Below are 22672 nucleotides of genomic sequence, written 5' to 3' on the forward strand. Positions count from 1 at the left end.
CAGGAAAAAAATATATTAGTCCCTCTTCATGTTTGCAGTGAACATATGCTTTGTGTAGCGTCATAAAACAAAACAAAACAAAAAAGCAACAAAACCAAAACAGCATGTAAAAAGATCAGTCTTTATTATACCAAAAAAATGTTTGCATGTTGATTTAAATGTCTGCTGAAAATAAACATATTATTATATTTTCCAACAAACGATAAAATCTTAATGGTAATATTTATTTGTATATGCTGCTACTTCATTGTTTGAGAGAACGAATTGCAACTTGACATCCAGGTCAAACGCATTCAATCCATAATCCAATGAAAACAAATAAATATAAATAAACCGTTAAAGTTTAGAGATTATACATTATCACATGATGACTACTGAAATGTAAAAGGCATCATCGCTATCTGACGGTAAAATAAAATCAATATTATGTTACGAGAAAAATGACACAAAGACACAAAGGCATCGAATGGTTAGGCCTAAACTCCCTCACCATAAAGTACAAAGGACATAATTACTTCATTTAGAAAAGCAAGGTGACCAATACTAAAAGTAGAGGTGTATTTCTTCCACCATTGGGACTCAGTCGCAGAGCACTGGAGTGCTTAAAAATATTTCCTCATTGGATGGACAGATTTGGCCTTAGGCATTTGGATTTTTCTTCATTAGCTGGATGTCTGCATCCACCATCTGTTTCACCAGCTCCTGTACAGGGACACCGGGGTCACAAGTAAACACTTCATGATTATAAAGAAGATGTGCTTTTAAAAAGGCTGCCATCTGCAATCACAGGTATAAAAATGTGGCCCTGCATAGGCTAAATGCAACAAAACTTAATTTGGGATTTACACTGGACACATTCATTGACTCTAGGAGCATTTTGCACAAGTAATCAGATATGGTAATTAAACTGCTTTGTTTATAACATTGTGGTTTAACACAAAGGTAGGACTTAATAAAGTAACATTAATGAAGATGGGCATATTGCTTAACACCTTCCACAAACACACACACACACACACTAAGACCTATTTTGGTAGTACAAATATAACAAATACATGTATACTGCAATATTAGCCAGGTGTATTTTATAACAAGAGTAAAATGCGACACTCACCTCAAAAGTCACCTTTGGCTTCCAACCCAACTTCTGAAGTGCCTTAGTGCTGTCACCTTGTAGGTAGTCCTGTAGAGAGAGAGAGAGAGAGAGAGAGAGAGAGAGAGAGAGAGAGAGAGAGAGAGAGAGAGAGAGAGAGAGAGAGAGAAAGGGAGAGGGGAAGAAGGGGGGAGAAGGAAAAACAATTCATCAGTCATGTTTGATGGCCACTAGAGAAGGCCAGTTAACTCTGCAGCCACGCAGCGGCCGGTGGAGCTTCCCCTCCTGATATAAAGATGTACTGCGTTCCACCCGCTATCCAACTTGACATCTTCACCAGGATGCATGGGACGGAGGGCTATGATTTCTCTGTCTCACACACACACACACACACATCTCCTCTCTCGGGGAAAGGGAGGTCACGGAGTCTCGCTGGCCATCAATCCCAGACTCTCCCCTCCACCCCCCGCACCACCACCATTCTGTCCAGACAGCCCCCGTCGGTGCCAGAGCATGATGAATTGTGGGACTCTGGTGGTGTAACCCCCAGCCCAGGACCCCCCTCCACCCCATCCTCCACCCCTTACTCTTTTTCCCCTGTTGTGTTTTGCACCGGGTTCAAGATCCAGCGAGACCCTGCTTGAGACCACCAAAGAGACAGTTTGGAAAAAAAAAATCCTTTCCCTGTATGTCTTTCTTTTTTTTTAATGCTTCCTTTCTCTCCCTCTCTCTCTCTCTCTCTCTCTCTCTCCCCGCCTTCTCGTTCCCACTTTCCATCTCCATTTTTCTCACTCCTGTTTTCTCTCCTTATTTTAACAGTCGTCTCTGAGGCATTAGTTATACGGTTTGTGTCAGAAATACATATGTGGGCCTCAAGTGGTCTAATAAAACATTCTGGTGAAACCTGATACTGCGGAGTCTTTTCTCAACTGATATGTGCTGTTATCACGAAGCTTTTAACAAGCCAATGAACAATCCTGTGAAGTCCTTTTGAAGAACGGACAACAAAGATTTCCGTTTTGCTTTATTTCTTATATGTCTTTTTTCTTCTTTTTTTTTTTTAGAGATCCTTAATGCAATAATCACTTTGGTGCATTCTTTCTTCAGAGAGAGAGAGAGAGAGAGAGAGAGAGAGAGAGACCGGCATATACTTCTTACATGCCGGTCTCTCTCTCTCTCTCTCTCTCCCTCTGCATGGAGGTTGCAATGATATCAAAAGAGAGTACTGTTTTATCAGACCTCTTGAAAATGTCTTTTCTGGGTGATCTTATTACAGTGGAACGCTCACAGCAGCACTGGCGTGTCTTAGCGCCACGGTGGGCCATGCATAGTTCAGTCTTTTAGAGAGCAGGGACCCACATCTCAGAGAGCCTCCACAGCACTCAATCACACAGCAGCACCCCCCCCTCTTTCTTTTGATTACACACAAAGGCAAACACACTGCACATACACACACACACACACACAGCGAACATGTACAGGCACACACAGTGCTTCTCTGTTTCTGTCTCCCAACTTTGTCGCAGGTTCATTTCGATATTATTGGGACACAGCTGAATACTTGGTTCAGTACCGGGTGAATGGATTTCTAAGAGCCACCTTTTAACTTCACATGGTCTACATACAGTATGAGCCAACAGATGAAAGCTACACCCCATTTTCTCCCTCTGTAATAGCCAGACAAACAGCTCATTCTCATGTGAATAGCACTGTACATTACTCACATTCGCTTTTGGCTCCAGAGCTATAACTGGAAACATTTTCAGACTAATTACCTACAGCAATGGACATAATTCATCATGGGGCTGAATGTAATTATTATATGGTGACTTACTCCATAATTACATTAAATAATCCACTTGCTCCATAATTATATTGATTATGCTTTGTAATGGAGAACATTTCTCAGCCTGCATGAAAGTAACATCGGCTGGTCTTGTCACGAACGCTGCAGCGGGCTTGAAGATGAGTGTTAAAGCTGATAATTCTTCAGTAACACCTAAAACTGATTCGAAACTCATGTGACACATGTCCTCTCATACAGCACGTCATTACGTACATCGTAGGAAATGTCATGTACATTTATGATGTAACTGTATAATATAAAACAGCCCCTCACATGAAGGCCGATTATTACTACTCACACACATATTATGTCTTCTTGAGTTCAGCAGTGGCAACAATAAGAATTCAGCTACATGCTCCCTCCGCTGACCAATTACAAATCCTCAAGAGACCCAGACACAGGAAGCACCACAGCAGCAGTTCTGTCCTGTATCATCATCATCACGTCTGGCCCGTGAAATCTCAATCATCTGTTGAAATGAGACTGTTTGCTATGTCTGCAGTCTCACCGTACAACCGCACGGCTCAGCATCCAGGACTTTAATCCGATACCTGCTCTTTTTCAACCAGGACTTCTGCAGGTGACAGACGGTCTCACTCTCTTTCACGCTCGCATCCATCTGCCGAGCCGCTCACGCCGCTCAGTGGAATAAAAGCTGCTTCAAAACTGCTAACAAGAGCGTTCTGCGGCCAAGTCAACTCACCCCAAACAGAGCATGTAGCGAATAATTCAACATGAACTACTAACAGATGGGGGCACAATATAATCTTCATATGGATCCGATTTGGAACCGAACCCAACGTTGTGGTACATCCTGTTTAAAGTAGCGCTCTGCCCATGTCTGAAAATATGCAGCAGTGATAATAACAACAACTAGTATAAGAAAGTTGAAAATTAGCCGTGACAAAACGTGTCTCTCACGTTTTTGGAGAGTACATAACAACTCACTAACAGGTCATTATTATTAGTGAGCACTGTTTACAGTCTCTATATGATGCTGTGCATTATGGGTAGGAACTATGGGTAGGAACTACACCAGCTATTATGGTGAAAGAAGTGGAAATATATCGCATGGAATGAAATGAGACGGCATCTGCACAAACAGACATCATACGTCAACCAAATTTGACAAAATGGAGATAAATATACGTTTCCTTTTGTGGCCTCAAATGAGTCTGGAGACACAGAGAGTTATTTTATGTTATATTATGATGTCCTATTTGTACCAGCTATTACTATTAACCATTATCACCACCTCCATCATCATCTTCTTCCCCATTAAAGGTGAGGATCCATTGACACTCCTTTGCTAATACTTTCAACGTCTTGACTTCAGGACCTGCTCGGCAACTATGTGGCATACCTTTCCCTCTCTCTCCCTTTCTTCCATCTTTCCTGCCACTCTCCACTGCGTACGATCTAATAAAGAAGAAAAGCCATAAAAATAATCCTTAAAAATATAAAAGTAAGAGACGTATAGTGTGTGATCACGGTCCATAAAGCACGCAGGCAGTTAAAGGCACTCAGAGCAGGCATTTAACGCTAAGGAATTCTGGTATCACTGCAAGGCCGGTCAATAAATCACACAGTGCACCGGGGCGAACCCCGAACACATAAAGGCACAAATACAAACCTGCATCAGCACACACACACACACACACACACACACACACACACACACGTATGCATGCACATTTCGTTCACACACAATGTATGGCCTAATTCTAAATATGTAGGGATATTTAAAGACGATGCTAAAGTTTTCTCTAAATATTTTTTTTCCTATTGGACACACTCCCACTTATGGGAGATAGATCAAACGTTCTCATGAAAACAACTCTCATCTCTCTCTCTCTCTCTCTCTCTCTCTCTCTCTCTGAGGGTTGCATGCTGGGAGACTGTGATGTGGTTTTGGAAGTCCAGTAGCAGCGTCTCTGGTATTTGTACAGTAGTGGACATGAGGCTGCACATACGGAGACATCAAACAAAATCCGATAAAGCAGCAGAGAACGGCGGGAGAGGCTGGAGCCCACGGTCCCCGCTGTCCCTTGGCAGACCCAGATGTTCCGACCAGACCCAGATGTTCTGACCTTTGACCTCGGTAAGGCTGGACGGATGAACCCACCCCTGATCCTGGGCTTTTTATACTCAAGTGCACCGCGGGATTACGACAGTAATGGGGACACGAAGAAAGCAACGAAAGGAAAAAAGTGGTTCCTCTAAACCCGATTCCACTGGGTGATCTGTCTGCAGGAGCATGGAGACTGCCACATTCACTGTGTGGCCAGGTGTGTGAGCCAGTGTGTGTGTGTGTGTGTGGGTGTGTGTGTGTGCAGGTGGGATACGCTCACAGCCGGCTCCGTCATTCCTCGCCATCAGAGCCGGAGTCACAAATCTGTCACTGGTCAATTTCTACCGCACCTCCGCCAGCATCGCCTCTACTTCTCACTTCCTTTTAAACATAAAAGGCCCCCAGTTTCAGAGGGAGGAGGAATGAAAAAAGAGGGATGGATATAAGGAGAGCGAGGGAGAGAGAGAGAGAGAGAGAGAGAGAGAGAGAGAGAGAGAGAGAGAGAGATAGGTGGGGTGTCTCTAGCATTCTAGGACAGTATTAGCCCCTCCCAGCCAGATGTCAAAGGTCAGGATTGGCGTGTTTTTCCAGTGTATGTGCCTTACTGTGTTTGTCTGTGTGAGAGAGAGAGCGAAAGAGAGAGAGGAGAGAGAGAGAGAGAGAGAGAGAGAGATGTGTACATTTTGTTAGCCAGTGACAGACAGAGAGAGAGAAAGAGAGGCAGATAAAAAGAGAGAGATAAATAAAGATAGACAGAGAGAGAACAGACAGAGGCAGAGAGAGAGACAGAGAGAGAGGGAGAGAGTGAGTAAAAGAGAGAGACACAGAGAGAGAGAGAGCTGTGTGAGTTATAGCTCAGGTTTCCTTCCCTGACTCCCCATGCAGCTTGGCCTGCACACAATGTGTTAAGTGACCTCTAAAGGGTGGCCCTGTCACCCTGACGTGCATGCAAACCACACACACACACACACACACACACGCACACACACAGAAATGACAGCCTCGGATTTTACACGAGTGAACGTCTTGATTTGTAGAAGGACAACGCAAAAAAAAGCAGGAAATAATTTGCGGGGAAGCAGGAAAATGGGAATCTCCATTGGAAAAGAATAAGAGTCGAGCGCTTTAAAAACCAAAACATCACATTCCTGGAAACGACTTGACGGTCTTGTCATTTCACATTATCTCTTCATCTCTCTCTCTCTCTGACTCTCTCTCTCTATCCCCCCACCCCCCCGCCGCCTCTGCTGTGATGATTGCTCTCCATCAGTGCTCATTAAAATTCCTGGGGGAGCCGTGTGATAAATATTTACGCGGCTGAGGACACACTCCACACACACTCTAAACACACTTGAGCGGCTGGATCTAACTGCCGATAGCACTAAGTGCCCAGAGGCGCTGGCAGTGCTGCTGAGATCCGCAGCCCGCCACACAGTTGTGCATGTGAGGCACTTACTGTCAAGATAACCAGAGGAGGGGGCAGATTAATGGTCATTAATCGAGGCCAACTTTGTGATTGTGTATATCTGTATGTCTGTCTATGTGTGTGTGTGTGTGTGTGTGTGTGTGTGTGTGTGTGTGTGTGTGTGTGTCCAAGTATAATCTCTTAATGTGTGAAGTTTATGGAAATGAAGAGGAAAATATCACACATTCACACATCTGGATGTACACGCACATATGCATACTCAAACACACACACACACACACACACACACACACACACACACACACACACACACACACCGATAACCACAGTGGAGCTGGACTCCTCACTACTGTTCCACAGGGCTGTTGGTGGTGGAGGGGGGTCATGGATCCCCCTCCTCCCCTCCTCCTGTATTCTATTATTCCTGCGGACGGGAAACAGATCATAATTCCTGGAGTCAGCAGAAAGCTGGAGACTGAGAGAGTGAGTGAGAGGGAGAGATGGAGGGAGGGAGGGAGGGAGGGAAAGAGGGAGGGAGAGAAAGAGGGAGCCTCAGGTGACTGCTCACTTCTGCTGAGGTCAAACAGAAACTGTGCAATAAAGTCATTCTGAGTGAAAAGTGAAACGTTTAGTCTGTTTGTATTGCTTGTGTAAAATAAAAAGTTTTGTATAATACAGCTTGTGTGTGTGTGTGTGTGTGTGCATGCGCATGTGTGTGTGAGTGTCTGTGTGCGTGCGTTTGTGTGTATGTGTGCAGTGTGTGTTTAGTATTTCTATCAGCCTCTGGGTGTTTCATATTTCAGGAGACATCAAAGCTGAACATGATTTCCCTTCTTTAAACAACATTCTTTACAATCCACACTACAAAAAGAAAGAGAGAGGGAGAGCGCAGAGAGCGGAGAGAGAGAGGGGGGGGGGGGGGGGGGATGTCATCTAGCCTTATCTTAATTGTTGTGTAATCTAAGCAATGCACTGAGGGACCTGTCTGGGCTTTGACACCCCGTCCTCAGTGTTTAGGTACTGATGATGATTGCTGTGGCTTCTAGTGCTCTAAGTGTTGAGACACATACTGTCTGTATTGGACTTTTCATACTGAGCCACAGTGCGAACCCTGATCTGTGTTTGTTTGTGTGAACGCTGGAGAAAATAAAATGTAGCCAATAATGTGCGGTCAATATTGTGTTTGTGTGAAGGCTGGAAGACATTAGAAGAAAAAAAAAGTGCCCTAGCCTTGGCCTGTATCACACGAACAATCTGCATTCAGTCACCCACTAGCCCCCATACACACACACACACACACACACACACACACACACACACACAAATACATACATACTCCATAGGCTACATACCAGCCCCCATTTCCAGAGCTGTTTTGCCACAGGTGACAGAGAGATGTGAGATGTGAGGGGGAGTGAGAAAGAGAGCTGGAGATGCAGAGAGATGAGTTATGGCTGAGGGATATAGGGCACAAACATGAATACATACACAGAGGCAGGCATACGTGTGCGTGCATACACACACACACACACACACACACACACACACACACACACACACACAGAGGATATGTGTGCTGTGCTCTCGGTGTTGTTGGAGTCAGGGTTAGGTGAGGTGGTTCCACTAGAGCTCCACACAAAGCCTGCTGTCTGCAGCTCTTAGCTCCCAACACACAATTTATTAGTCGCTCTCTCTCTCTCTTTCTCTCTCTCTCTCTCTCTCCCCCTCACCTCAACTGCTCTCTTAACATGCTAACATACAGCCGCCTCCCTTCTCCATCTTTCTCATCTGCCATATCTCATTTTTTTTCGTTCACTGCAAAACGAGTGAGCGCTGGGGTAAACTGAATGCTGGGAGTTCACACACACACACACACACACACACACACACACACACACACACACACACACACACACCCTACATGCACACCCTACAGGCAAGTGCATGAGAGCGAAGCCATTCAAAGATTTAGTATACTTCTCTGAGCAGACACACAGGAATGCAGACATACATGCATACACACACACAGACATACACACAGTGGTTACTACAATGTCTGATATGCTTTTACAGGCTGCTGAATGGTTTCTATAACAACATGTTCTCCATTTTGTAACAGATATTGATGATTATGCAGACTACTACTGTTTTCAAACCAAACAAATAATCATCTCGATATGGCTTGCTGTTGTGTGTAGATGTTTGAAAATCCACATTTTGTAAACTGCTTTGGTAATATTGTTTATGACAAACAGTCATGCCAATAACTCCAATGAATTGAATACGACGGGGATAGCTAGAGTGGGGAAGAGAGGGAGAGCAGTGCAAAGAGAGAAAACCAGGCAATCAGAGAGAGAGAGAGGGAGAGAAAGAGGGAGAGAGAGCGAGAGCTTTGAGGGGCGTGAACGGGCATGCCCATCGGTCCTGGGTCAACGGATCGCAATCCCTGCTCCCTTGCCTTCTTTCCCTCCTGTCACCCCAGTGTGGAAGAGGGGGAGAGCGAGAGAGAGAGAGGGAGGGGTGGTGGCGGGGTGGGTGACATATTGGGAGGACAAGGGAACAGTCTTCTATAGGCTATATCTCCTCCAGGATGGCGTTTCCTCTCCTAGCAGCATTCCTCATCTTATCAGCCGCAATAATCTGCCGTTCTCATCGTGCCCAAACAGGGAGAGCCAGAACCTGTGTGTGTGTGTGTGTGTGTTTGAGTGTGAAAGAAAGAGAGAGAGAGCGAGAGAGAAAAGTCAGTCTCATTCACTCACTCCCTCACGCTTAACTCTCTGTTTCTCTCTCTGTGTCTGTTGGCTGGTGATAGAGTGATAAGGCCGAGGCAAAACAGCGAGCCGTCTGCCGCTCAGAGGAAGCGGCCACTCAGTCCCGCCGACGGAGCATGCTCCCAAATCCACCGATTCACAAAGAGGGGAGGGAGCGAGAGAGAGACCAGGGTTGAGTAAGGGAGGGAGGGAGGGAGGGAGGGAGGGAGGTGAGGCGAAGGTGGGAAGGAAAGGAGCTGGAGGGAGCGCAAAACGACAGACAAGCTCAGAGAATGATTGAGTGAGAAAAAGAAATAAATTGAGCAAGAGAGAGAGAGGGAGGAAAGGAGAGAGAGAAAAAGTAATGTGATGGAGCAGCCTTAGGGTTATAGGAATGTGGGGGCTCCTGAGTTCAGGAGGGTTCGAAAGTGTGTGTGTGTGTGTGTGTGTGTGTGTGTGTGCGCGCATGAGTGTGTGAATACTAGAGCGACTGAAGAGAGCAGTCCCAAGAATTAATTACCCAATCAAGATAACAAGCCAGGGAAAGACATTAGAGAGGTCACACTACAATTAACCCCTCAGTCTAAACCACACACAGACACATGCGCACACACACACACACACACACACACACACACACACACACACACATACACACACATACACACACATGCACTATGAAAAAGTGTAGTGTGTGGCAGAGGTGGAAGTTCATTGCACACTACTGCAGACTATGTAAAACACCTACAGAGAAACCGTGAATGAAACCACGGACTACACAACCTTTCCCCGACTACACAATTCTTTTTCAGCATATCCTGAATTCTGTTATTTTTGGGGTCGGGTGTGTGACTCTACCTGTGCTGTTACTATTCCAAAAACCCTGGCAGAATTCAGTTGTTTACAGTGGGATATTGAGTGAGTCGGGGGCTAGAGTGGAGTGGAGTCGGATGTGGTTCACACATTCCACCAGAGACTCAGATTACACTGCAGGAAACACCAGCCCTGCAAGAGACACACTGCCTGACTCGCTGATTTATAAACATACTGCTCTATGGATACACACACACACACATGCTCACACAAAATGCACGCACGCACACACACACACTCACAGGGACGCACATAAAATCTCAGAGACTCGCTCTGTGCCAGCACTACACCTCTATCCCTCACTCACTTTCCTCCTTTCCTTTCCTTCCTTCCTGTCATTCTCAGCCTCTTAACTCTTACTCTCCCCTGCTGTTTTCTCTCTCGCCACAAGACAAGAGACACTAGAGGAGTATTTGTGCAGAGTGTGACATCATCTAGAGTGGACCGCATTTATCAGTAGGTCTTTCAGACTGAGGAAAACCACAGTATCCTGCCAGGAAAACAAAGGTAAAACAAAAAATACAAAAAACACCCTTAGGTTTCTGGTCCATATTGGCCTGTTCATTACTGGGCCATTAGGGCAATCCCATTCAGGGGAATAATCTTAAAAAGTTCATAACGGTTCATAAAGGTGGTATGTATCGCATTTTAAGATCAATAAACCATTACCTCATTAATTTTGAGACATTAGCATAGTTACTGTAAACAAACAAGACCATCGGTGAGAAGACTGGCAGCCTCTACTGACCTCTACACTGCATTTTACATTATGAGCTACTGGGTCATGTTCCGTGGGATCTGCTGGATTGCTTTACAGCACAAAGGAAGATTGCTTTACGGCACAAAACACAAGAAGGCCGCTGTCGTTCCAGAGCAGTTTCAACTTCATGTTAGCTTACACTACCAGTCAAAAGTTTGGACACATGCATTTTCTTTAATTTTACAATTTTCCACATTTTAGAATAATAGTAAACACATCAAAACTATGAAATAACACAAATTGAGTTATGCAGTGGCCAAGGAAGTGTTAAACAAATCAAAACTATCTAATATTTTAGATTCTTTAAAGTAGCCGCCCTTTGCCTTGATGGAAAGGCAAAGGCTTTGGAAAGAAAGTCATACATAGGCATCAACTTCACTATTCATATTTGTCTGAAAAACAAGCATTTAAGGGAGTAAGTAGCAACGTCCTCTTTGTGACAGGAAGCAATGGTGCTTATGGGAAATGTAGTCTTAATTTTGAGAAGCACTAACAATCCCGCTGGCATGAGATAGAGGCTGCCACTCGTCTTGACCGTGGTCTCACTTGTTTACGGCAATTATACCATGGTATCACAAATAATTTGACAATGAAATTTTGATGTTTAAAAATGCTCCACGTCTTTATATCTAAAAGTTAAGACATAAAACCCTTAAAAAATCTAATAGCAGTTCCAAAGGGAGCAGAAGGCCGTAGTGCAGCCTGGGGCTTTGGTCTGAGAGCCTGCCGGATCCTCCTCATCTCTCCTCTCCTGCCGAGCCTCTGTGCATCTGACAGTCCGGCGGCCATGTGCCGAGGAGCCGCTCAGTGGAGAACTCTGGGTAATCAAGCCCAGCTGGGACTAGGGGGCAAAGACACAAGCTGACATAACCCACCCCTCTTCTCCCCTCACCCACAGCCCCCACCCTGTCAACAGGGCTCAGGGAGGGAGGCCTCTCTCTCTCTCTCTCCCCTCCCCACTCTCTCTCTCTCTCTCTCCTCTCCCTACTCCTCCTCTGGCAGGTTTCTCTCGTCAGGCCCTGTGCCGAATAAGGCAGGCTGATAGCGCAGGAATCCTGGCCCGCAATCCCCCGATGCTCCCTCACTATCTCCGGGTCAGACCACTGCCAACGAATTACTGTAAGGTGCTGAAGACGTGCTCATCCATCACGCCGCTGACACCAGGGTACAAACACAGGCAAACGCACACAAAGTCAGGAGGAGTGAGTATGCAAAAAGGCTACCTAGAGACAAACAGACACTCAGTCCGCTGGATGGCTGCCTACAGCCTGAAGCACAGAGACACAGAGACTTGGCTCGGATAGACGCGCGTTCCTCTCTTAATAACAACCTATTCTACTGTTTGTCCCCATCCTTATCAATGCTCCTTTATATTCGCACACCTATATATCTTAACGTGGCTCCATACTCTCTCTTTCTCTTTCCCTCTCTCCCTCTTTCTCTCAGGGAGCAGTACCGGGTCAGTCTGTGGGTTGGACTGCTGAGGGGCCCAGGGTGGTTCCGCTCCGACGGTAGGAGGAAACTCCTTCAGGAAATACCAGACTCCCAGGCACACACACATACACACACACACACGCACAATCCAGTGTCTCTCTCTTTCCCTCTCCTACACGTACAGACTAAAGCTCCTGCACAAAATCCTCGGGACAAGAGGCCCAGCGGTCCTCTTTCACGTCTCTACTGTCAGACTGAGCTCCTTATTCAGAGAAGCCACCAGGGAAACAGTGAGCACAGTTCTGTATGGTGCAGTCTAGTCTAATCTACTCAGGTAAGGCTGTGAGCACACTCAACTTGCGGCGTTACACAACCCAGTCTTTGGCCAGCGGCCAAAGACAGCTCAATTAAACAATTGAGTCAGCTCAATTAAACAATAAATCATCGTAAAACCAAGTGTCTGCTACAGAGCGCCCAACCTCCCCGCTCAGCCTAGTAAAAGCTGATTGAGTCTTTCCCTTCCTGAGGAGCGACAAAATGTCCTAGATTTACACGCAGGAAAACGGACACCTTTAAACAGGGTTTTGCAAAATGAACAAAAGCTGTTGGGTCCTAGCCCTGGTTCTCTAATCTTTCTCACACATTTTTGTTCTCATTTCAACTTGGAAATGGACTATACACTGCAAAAATATGCATATCAAGTAGTTTTGTCCAGCATCGAGTCTAAACATGTTATTTTACTTAAAATAAGTGAAAAAATATGTGTGAACAAGTGAAAGAAAACAAGATTTTAAGACTAAATGACTTGTTATGAAGGATATTTTTGCATTTTTGAGAAGGGGAAGAGAAGAAGAGGAGAGATGTGCATCAAAAAATTAATTCCCTCCTCCGATGACACTATTCAAATCCTAATAGGTTAGCAATGACGCAACAACCCCGGGCTGTTTTGCATGCTTCTTGGCCATTGATCTCTGTGACGTTTGGCCGTTTTTTAGAATAAGTGCTCTCGCTAGATAAGCTCTCTATCATTTTCATATTTTCTTGAAATCTAATTAGGGTTGAACAATGAAGGAGCAGAAAGAAAATAAACACCAGATTGATGAGAAGATAAAAGCATGCAAGTGGTGGCTGATTATAGAACAAAAGTAGCTGTGATTTCGTCATACTACCTGTTAGACTTGACGTCCGTCACTGATTTGACCCACAAACCTCTGCTTTGCGTAATGATGATAAGACACACTGGTAGAGTCTGACTATCCCTGCTGCCAGCTGTGCAGGGCAATGTGTTATTTTAGGATTCTGACTGCATTGTCTGGATTGTGTGCGTATGTGTGCATACCAGTTGTGACTGCAAGCATGCATGTGCGCATAAATTCAATTTGCTTGTACTACATGTGTTTCAATATACTGTTTGTCTGTGTGTGTGTGTGCCAAGCCTATGTCAGTTGTAGCACTGTCACTGACCACGGGAAGCTCAAATCAGCGGTGTGGCGTGGCTGCTAACTTCCCTTTCCCCTGGTGACCTTCTCCCCACCTCCCTCCACAATAGAGATACCAGGATCACATTACCGACTCCGAGGGTTAAGGGTCAATCCCATTTTTCAGCCCTCTCCGTCCCTTTTCCCTGCCAGATCCTTTCCCAGGGGTTAAAGCCTCCTGTCACCTAAATTCACATCAGTTCACGCGTGGCGAGGGAGTGGTATCCGTCGGAAACCCTCCGTCTTTTCTCCCAAACACACAGTGGGGTCTCCCCTCCTACCCCTGCACCCATTTCAGTGTCCCCTTGACAGACAGCTCTCTGATCTCAGGGACCACTCACACAAAGAATGGGACGTGTCTACAGACATGTTTAAAACACTGCTGGCCTCTTTGTGTCATTGTGTTGGTGTGTCTCCGTTACACCCTCTGTGAAAGCCTGTGTGTTAGTGCTGTTGAGGCTCAGGTTACTGGGATGCAACACTGAGCCTGTCATGACCTCCCTCAAGGAAAAGCAACTAATAATACATGTGGGCAATTAAAAGATAAACTAGTCAACAAGTCACCCAACATGATCTACACATAGCTGACAGCGGTGCTATACCTTAAATCATAGCCTATCATATCCTCTAAAGTAAACTACACCCATATCTAACATGTGTATGTGGGTGCATGGTGATTACAGTGCGAGTATGAATAGCGTGTGTGTGTGTGTTTCCTTGAACACAAATCTGCTTTTGATTATGTTGTGGTTCCTACAGTATATAATCCCTTTTAATTACAGTTTGTGTCTGAACCAAACACAGAAGCAAGAGCTTAATGTCAGTAAAACTGACAGGTAATCATCCTCTCACACTAATGCACGCTCGCACGCGCACACAGACACACACACACACAAGCCATACTCACATTACAATCACAACATACACACAAACACTCAAGTATATTTAGCTCATAGCTAATTTGCTCACTTGTTCTGTGTGTGTGTGAGTGAGTGAGTGAGTGAGTGAGTGAGTGAGTGAGTGAGTGAGAGAGAGAGAGAGAGAGAGAGAGAGAGAGAGAGAGAGAAAAAAAAAGAATGGCTTCATAAAGAGGGAGGGATAGTGTACACTAGCAGAGAGGAAGTCAGGAACCTGACTGGCCAGCATCAGATAAGCAGGCCTATGGAAATGTGAGTGCAGAGATGACGAACACACTGCCCAACTGTAGAGGGGGCGTTACCATGGCGACACATCAACCCCACCTCTCATCGCCATGACGTCTGAGATGAAGGTAAAAGAGATACAACAGGGTCCTCGCACTAATGGTGAAGTGTGAAAACCATGGAATTATGTCGTTTTTTAAAATGTTTTTATTGCTTTTTAAGCACTGAGGACGTTTCATGTCCACAGGATTCATAAAACACTTCAAATGCTGTATTATGTTTTCAAAGGTGCATGAAAATAGAAAATCAGTCAACGTTTGTCAACTTCTAAAAAGTTCACTTTTTTTAGAGATAAAAGGTTTTCATTGGACAGCAGCTGTATGAGTGACTCACTTGCAACAACATGCAACAAAAAACTACTTTAGAAAAACTATTTGAGTGCAACATCGTTTCTGAGATTTTATTCGCTTAAAAACAGTCCTAAATAACTGTGGAAACTGCCTGACAAGCTGTACTGTATATATTGATATTCTGAACTACTGACAAATTTCAATGAGTGAAAATGAGCAACAACTTTTGCAATCTTGTCTTTTATCATTCCCTATCATTTTCCAGCCAGAGCAGAGCAAAGCCCTGCTGCCAGCGATCCTTCCACAGAGCAGAATTCCAGGTGAGGGAACGTGAATGGCTTTACTGTGAACCGTCTTGGAAAGGACACCCAATTCCTCCCTAATATACGGAAACCTTTTAAAATAATGCTAATATTTCATGCTTCCTTTGTGTGAAAGTACCGTGGGCCCCTGCCAAACATCCAAACTCAGCGCTGATAGCCCGTTTCGTGTGTCAAGTGCCATAAATTTAGCCGGCGAACTCGACAAAGCTTGTTCGGAGGATAAATCATGCTGCTCATAAAAGCCGTTTGGTTCTTTATGTCTGTCTGGTGTTCAAACGTTCACCTCAATCCATCAACACGGCAAACTGCTGTCAGAGCGCTAGGGCCTCCTTACCTTGCGTTTCTCCTTATCACTGGCTTCTACTGAGAGGAATCTGAGGAATCCTGGAACTCAGTCTGCTCACTGACACCCACTATGACAGGCCGAAACACAGACAACACATGGCCTTTAATATGTCGACTAATTCATGACACATTAAGCGCCAAATGGATCACAGATGCTGGTACCAAATATTGCCGCTGAGAAACAAGTGTTGAATATAAATTAAAAAAAAAAATGATACTTGATAAATGTGTGTCTAATTTGAGTTGAAGGATGTGGGAACTATGATGTTAGTACGATAATAAAGTCATAAACTGGCTCACAGCCCACCGCCACCTCGTCTCTTTTTAAGACCTATAGTACAGTATGGGAACTCCACCCAGTGAAATGGGCCCAGAATGCTGCCTCAGCACTTCTCCATCCAAACGGCTGCGGTTCAGCTAGAGGTCTCTCTGCCGCAGCCCAGAGAAGAAGCACCTCAGCTAGCCAGCAGTCCTACCCAACCCCCTGGCTTCCACCCCCGGCCTCTAACTCACACCACAAGACTGCCAGAGACATAAAGCAGGGTAGTAATGGCCACTCAGTCCGTCCCTACCAACCTCACAGGGCGGCGTTGTCCAAAGCTGTCTTTAACTAAATAAAAATCGACATTATGAAGGTGAATACCTCAGACTACCTTGCTGCAATCAGAGTCTATGAATTCAGTCCAACACACTTAGCGGGTCAGTGTCTTGGCAGGTCAATGTCTCTGATTGATTACTTCTGTAGAAGCCCTGTAATGAAAGCAGAGTCCATTAAGAAGTATAAAATGCCTATAGAGGAGCCTCCAATGCTGTGAATGGCCTCGCTGTCAAGATGCCTGGAGAGGAAAGAGAATTCCAACCTAATACTGGGAAACTCTGAAATAGCCGCCATATTTCAGGCTCCATTAAGCAGCAGATATTACACAACAAACAGACCTACTGTTAAAATCTTCTCTGGGGCACAGGGACAGAGGTGTAAAAGTTACTGCCTGCCATAAGCCATTATGTCAGCAGCGCACACGTGTATGCACACATACGCACGGGAAAAAAGCAGGGCAATACCTGTTTTTCTCATTGTTAGGATGAAGAATTTACTTGATAGCGGGATATGACAAGGTGGTCTCTGCAATATCTCTCTCACTCTGTCTGTCTGTGTGTGTGTGTGTGAGTGTGTGTGTGTATGTGACTGCGTGCATTTGTGTATTGCCTTGTATGCGAGTGTGACTGTGTTCTGCAAATTTAGAAGCAAAATGCAGTAAGTGGCATGGAGGTAAGATGGGGTCAAAATAGAGACACCTGACAGCCACCCAAACACAGCATGTCTTTTCTACATCCAATCAAGAGGAGAGAAACTGCAAAACTCAGTGTGTGTGGAGACAGCGCTACAAGGGTCCTGGGAATGGATTTATGAGGTCTAGGCCGCCAGCGTGGGGGAAAATGAAACCCAGCACCAGGAGTGGGCTTCTCACTCCCGTCAACCAGCTTTGGTTCAACGGAGCCTGAGAAAAGACACCATCCTGGCCTCCAAACGAAGGGCCCTGCTTGCCCTGCAGGATTTTATATTTTAGTCATTTAGCTGAGGCTCTTATCCAGAAGAACTTAGACTGAGTGAGCGAGTAAGGGTTCAGCGTCTTGCTTAACTAAGGGCATTTTGACAGGACACATGGCTGTTGCTGGAATCAAGCCAAATCAACCAAAGTAGACCTTATGGTGTTTACTTCCATTCCAGTCTACCTGTATCTGCCCTGCGCTGACCTAGACTAACACTGAGATGCAGCTATAAAAGTAGAACCACTTTTTACATGCATGCTGCACTTCTGTGGTCGTGCTGCTCCGCCCGTTTGCATCATCCTACAACTAGAATATAGGATATGGCAAGTTTCATTCCAAAATGAGATCCACATTTAACTCACTCTTACAAAAGTGACTGATGGCAGAAAATGAAAACAAACGATGGTACTTTTAAATGCTAGTAGGAAACCAAGTCTTTGGTTGACAAAATTATAACACTGTTGCTTAGCTGAATAGCTAAGACATATTGTAGCATCTAGCAATAAAGAACAAATCCAGACTTAAACACTTTTAGACTGATGAGAAGCAGCTACTGGTGATGTAAATTGAATTTCTGGCATTCTGGGAAACATAGGAAATCACTAACTGTAGTAGTAGAGGCAGGTTACAACACTTCATCGCACAATAACAAGGAATGTATATATCATAAACTGATGATATCCAACAGTGTAAGAGTATCCGAGGGTGGAGTTAAGTTTAACAATGCAAAACATTATTTGGTGGCTTGATCAGTCAGGTGTGTCTTTGTCATGTTGATGACCTCAACAGGCAGGTTGCTTCTCCTTGTCAACAGTCATAAAGGTTACCATAACAACCTTCCTATTTATTTCTCTGGATCACTAGAGCCATTGTCTGCGCTTCTGATCAGGATCCACTGATGAGAGCACCGATGACGTACGAGACTGTGTATGTGAGTGTGTTTCTGACTTCTGTTACGCACATCTGACTGCTGGAATGACAGATATCCAAAGCGAAGAAGGAAGTTTTCAGTGGTAGGCCGTCAGATTTTCACATACACACGCACACACATGCACGCACACACACACACACACACACACACACCCACTCTGCAGTTGATAGATGCTGAAGTGTGGTATGTTGACAGGGCTATTTTTAGGGTTGATGTGAGAGCTTTTATTCTTACCCTCAGTCTGGATTCAGAGAACAGGTAGGGCTCTTGCTCTGTCAAAACCTCACAGGTGCAATCACAACCCACACAATGTCACGTATACCAATTCATGCCATTTTCTGACGCCATGCTAACGCTTTCATTTCACATTCTATCTTATCTCGATCATCCAACACAAACATTTCCATTTCCATTTTAGGCAACACTCTTATACTGGGCAACTTCGAATGACGATATGACTGTGAAATGAGATTTAGTGTTCAGATAAAAAAAGCCGCTATAAATACTATTAAATAATCAATGATTGCACCAATGACTGCCCTGCTAGCATGTGATCTGATGCTTAGTCCACTATGGGAGAATCATGAGACTGTAGGCGCAGCAGCAGGATATTGCACAGGGTCAAAGAAAAGATAAGACCAGGATTTATTTGACCTCACAGATCAGTGTCTCTCCTCTCTTTGCATGAACGGAAAGATAAACCTTAACCTGGAATGATAAACTCTGTATATTTTAGTGTGTGTATTGCGTATGCGCGCACGTGTGTATAATAAATAGACTCTGATTCACACAGGCCCATGCAGCAGAGGTATGTAGCACTTTTGCTTTCAACGTTTGTTAGGGCTACACAAGAATAAACTTGCATCTTTAAAACAACTGGGCCCGTAATTTCACATTGAAAGTGTATGACTGCACCGAGGGGAATGCTTGTACGTGACTATAAAGAAGGGTAACTTTCATTTGCATTTCATGACGCATGGGAACCTCAGCCCGTGATTCCTGGTCTGTCAATCAAATCAAACCGCTGAGAAGAACAGCATCTCACTCATACCAGTGTGAACCACAATAGTGCCATCACTGTGATGATGATGTCACAGCGTCGGTTTCAATCATTAATCTTGGCGGGGTGAAGGAAGTAAGGTGTTTCTGGTTCTGGTCTTTACAGCTGAGTGGGTTGATAGCGGGTGAGAGAGGGTCCAACTGTCTATCTATTTGTTCTTCCACTTAAAGGAATATAATCTAGCCTGGAAGGGCATTCCTATGCACTCACTCAGCCACTACGTGTTGCATCACTCCAATAGAGGCACAGATACAAACGCAGGACAGACAGAGTGAGGAGGTGCACTGAGAAAACGACAGTGAAAGAGTTATGCGAATGAGGATTGGGAGAGAGAGATAAAGACAGATGGAGAGACAACTTCCCATTTATCACCACCCCACTCCTCCTCCTCCTCCTCCTCCTCCTCCTACCCAGCTCTCCTCTGCATGAGAGGTTGGAGAAAAACCACAGAGCTGTCAGTCATCTCACAGCAGTTTATACCCTCGAGCGACACATGAACTTGGAAATATGTCAGCCGAGCTGCATTAGCACAGACACACAAGCACGTACACACAAATGGACACACACGCAAACACACGCATGTATATGCTTGTGCACAGACACACACAAACACCAAGGTCCAAACTAGGACTTAATCTAGGCATAAAAACATCCAAGCCTCCAAAACTAACTGAAACCAAATAAAAATCTTACATAAATATTTCAGGTTTCAGCTATTTGGTCTCAGCTAAAATGAGAGAAAGGAGAGAACCATTTAAAAATTCCCATACCAAATTAAGAACATCTTAAGGTGACTTTTTTTTTTTTTTTTTAAACTTTGGACACATAAAATTGCTGTATCGGCCAGATTATGCTATTGGATTAAACATAAACTGAAATTAATAAAAAAATAAATAAGAAAATATTTCTGAAATGAAAATCTAAAAACTAAAACTAAACTGAAATACATTTCAAAATATCTGTTTAAATCATGTCTCTCTCAAACACCACATACATCCGTACACACACAAAAGATTATTGTACATAATCCATTATATGTAACAAATTCAAACAGACTCTTTTTTGTCCAGCTGCTAGTCAAATTCTTCCTTGTCCTGTTGATTTAACACACTTTTAGCCCTATTCCTGGACTATGTAGACTAAACACAGAAATGTCTCACACACAGGTGATCAGTTCCATCCCAGTGAATATCTCACCAAGGTCCAATCACACAGAGAGAACCGGGCTAGCCACCATGAAGAGGAAACCATTTGACTACACCAACAACATCCATAGCCACGGTATATTACCTGGCAACCAAAAGTAATCATAACCATTAGAGCATAATAAAGTAGGACACACCTTTGCTATGGCACAGTCAGAGGAGGACCTTCACCTGAGCCAAACCTCAGCACTGGCAGAAATCCACAGGGTGACACCTCTGACTGACAGCTCTAAAAACCCAATACAATGGAAACAAACAGCAGCCATCACAGTTGGTGTAGTTTGACTGTGCCTACCTGTGCAGCCCACAGCTTTATTCAAAACAACCTTGACAGGCTGAATAACTGACAGCCTCAAACCACAGTGCCTTTGCTTTCACATGTGAGTTAATCCATCTTGTGAAAAAAATGGTAGCGTTATTATTTTATAACCTGCGCGTTTCACATCCGGAAAACAGCTACGTGCGCCTCGACACAACTTTCCATGACCGCAGACAAACACGACGCTACCTCTGCAGCCCGGGGGTCTTGTATCCATGTATATACCCAATAAACAAACACTCTCACACACACACACGCAACCCTACATGTGTTACCCATAAGACTGATTCCCCCCCCCCAAAAAAAAAAAATCTGAAGCACACCTGCACATTTAACACCCCTCACCTCCTGCCCCCAGTTGCTCCCTCCTGTCCCGAGGGGCTGGGGAGATGAATGAGCTCATGTCAGACACATACACTGACAGGACTAATGATGAATTACACATATATTAGCAGACTGCCTGAGGACACCCTCCTCTCACGTACAGCCACATGCATGCAAACACACAGCTTCACATATCACACCTATTGTTAAATTAAAAAAGGAAAACGATAGATTGAAAGAGCCAGCTGAGTCAGCTAAATCGGTAATGAATGGACACACACACACTCTTGATGATAGCCACTTCCACTTGAGGAGGGACACAATGCTGAGCTGTGAGCGCAGTGTCACTCGCTTCCTGTCTCAAGCGGTCAGAGGTTAAGCACTCTTCATTCCCTTTAAACCCCACCATAAACACAGAGAGACAGTGAGAGAGAGCAGAGAGAGATTATGCACTGTAACTGAACCATCGCTCTTGGCATTATCCCCACGATCTTTACTTTTTATTCTCTCTGAGCCACACCTATCCTAAACAACAGAAACCACGGGCTCTTCAACGTTTTCATCCTAGAACATTTAGTAAACAAACAGGGCACTTAGAAACACTATCAACATAGAAACATGGAAAGCCACAGAGAAATTTTAATATATGTGGTCCTACCCTGGGACCAAGGCTCATGAACACATACCATCTCTCTTGCCAAGTTTGAATCCACAAGAAACGCCCGTGTGACCGACTTAAGATCACAGCGCATAGTTTGAGAGACACACTGGCATGAGCCATATCTATCCGTCAGTCTCGCCTCATCCTCTGCAGGGTGTGAGCCAATTCTCAAGAAATGTACGTATTAAGTATCTTGCCTCATAAGTCACAGTGAAGCCTGTATGGTCATGTGACCAGACCTCTTCTCCTGGATCAGTATTCTTACCTTGTCCTCACATAGCGAGCAAACACACTGTCCCCTCCTTGTGCCCACGTATTCAAACAGTCATCCATCTGCAGTAGCAATGGTGTTGTATTAGATGGGAGATATGGCGTTGCTGGTGCAGAATTGTTTCCTAACAAATGCTGCCCAAAAGTTAAACTGCGGCTTACTGTTTCTTGGCTGACAAAGTGTCGACGAGTCACCGCTGGCTGACTCGCCTCAGTTCCTCAGACTCATGGATAGAGCAGCTCTGTTAACCAGTTTGTGGAGTTGCTTGCAGTTTGGATATTGGGTTAGGAACGTGAATGAGTAAGCAGACAGACACAAAGAGTACAGGCCCAGGTGTGTGACTGGTCCTTCCCTCCCCTCAACAGTCAGTCAGCAGGGCCTCCTCGCTAATCCTCCACCATCACTCAACTGGATCTCAGCTCTAATCTTGCCGGGCCAAAGCGCAAGCAAAGGGGCGCT

At 44.8% G+C, this 22672-nt stretch overlaps 1 protein-coding gene across 1 annotated transcript in view; it reads right to left on the reverse strand.

Annotated features, from left to right (window-relative positions):
- Positions 1–123: 123 nt before the first annotated feature.
- The window catches only part of LOC139664748 (GDP-mannose 4,6 dehydratase-like), a 25433-nt gene continuing 2884 nt past the window's right edge, over positions 124–22672 (reverse strand). The window contains exons 3-4 of the mRNA XM_071543691.1: positions 1115–1183; positions 124–702 (exon numbers count right to left, since the gene is read on the reverse strand). Coding sequence (XP_071399792.1) covers positions 640–702; positions 1115–1183 — 132 coding nt within the window. The 3' untranslated portion in view covers positions 124–639. The remainder of the gene's footprint in view (positions 703–1114; positions 1184–22672) is intronic.

This window comes from Centroberyx affinis, unplaced genomic scaffold (assembly GCF_046629955.1).
Source record: "Centroberyx affinis isolate AG114_WGS23_722 - 3 ecotype Tasmania unplaced genomic scaffold, CSIRO-AGI_Caff_v1 ptg004364l_1, whole genome shotgun sequence".
Lineage (NCBI taxonomy): Eukaryota > Metazoa > Chordata > Actinopteri > Beryciformes > Berycidae > Centroberyx > Centroberyx affinis.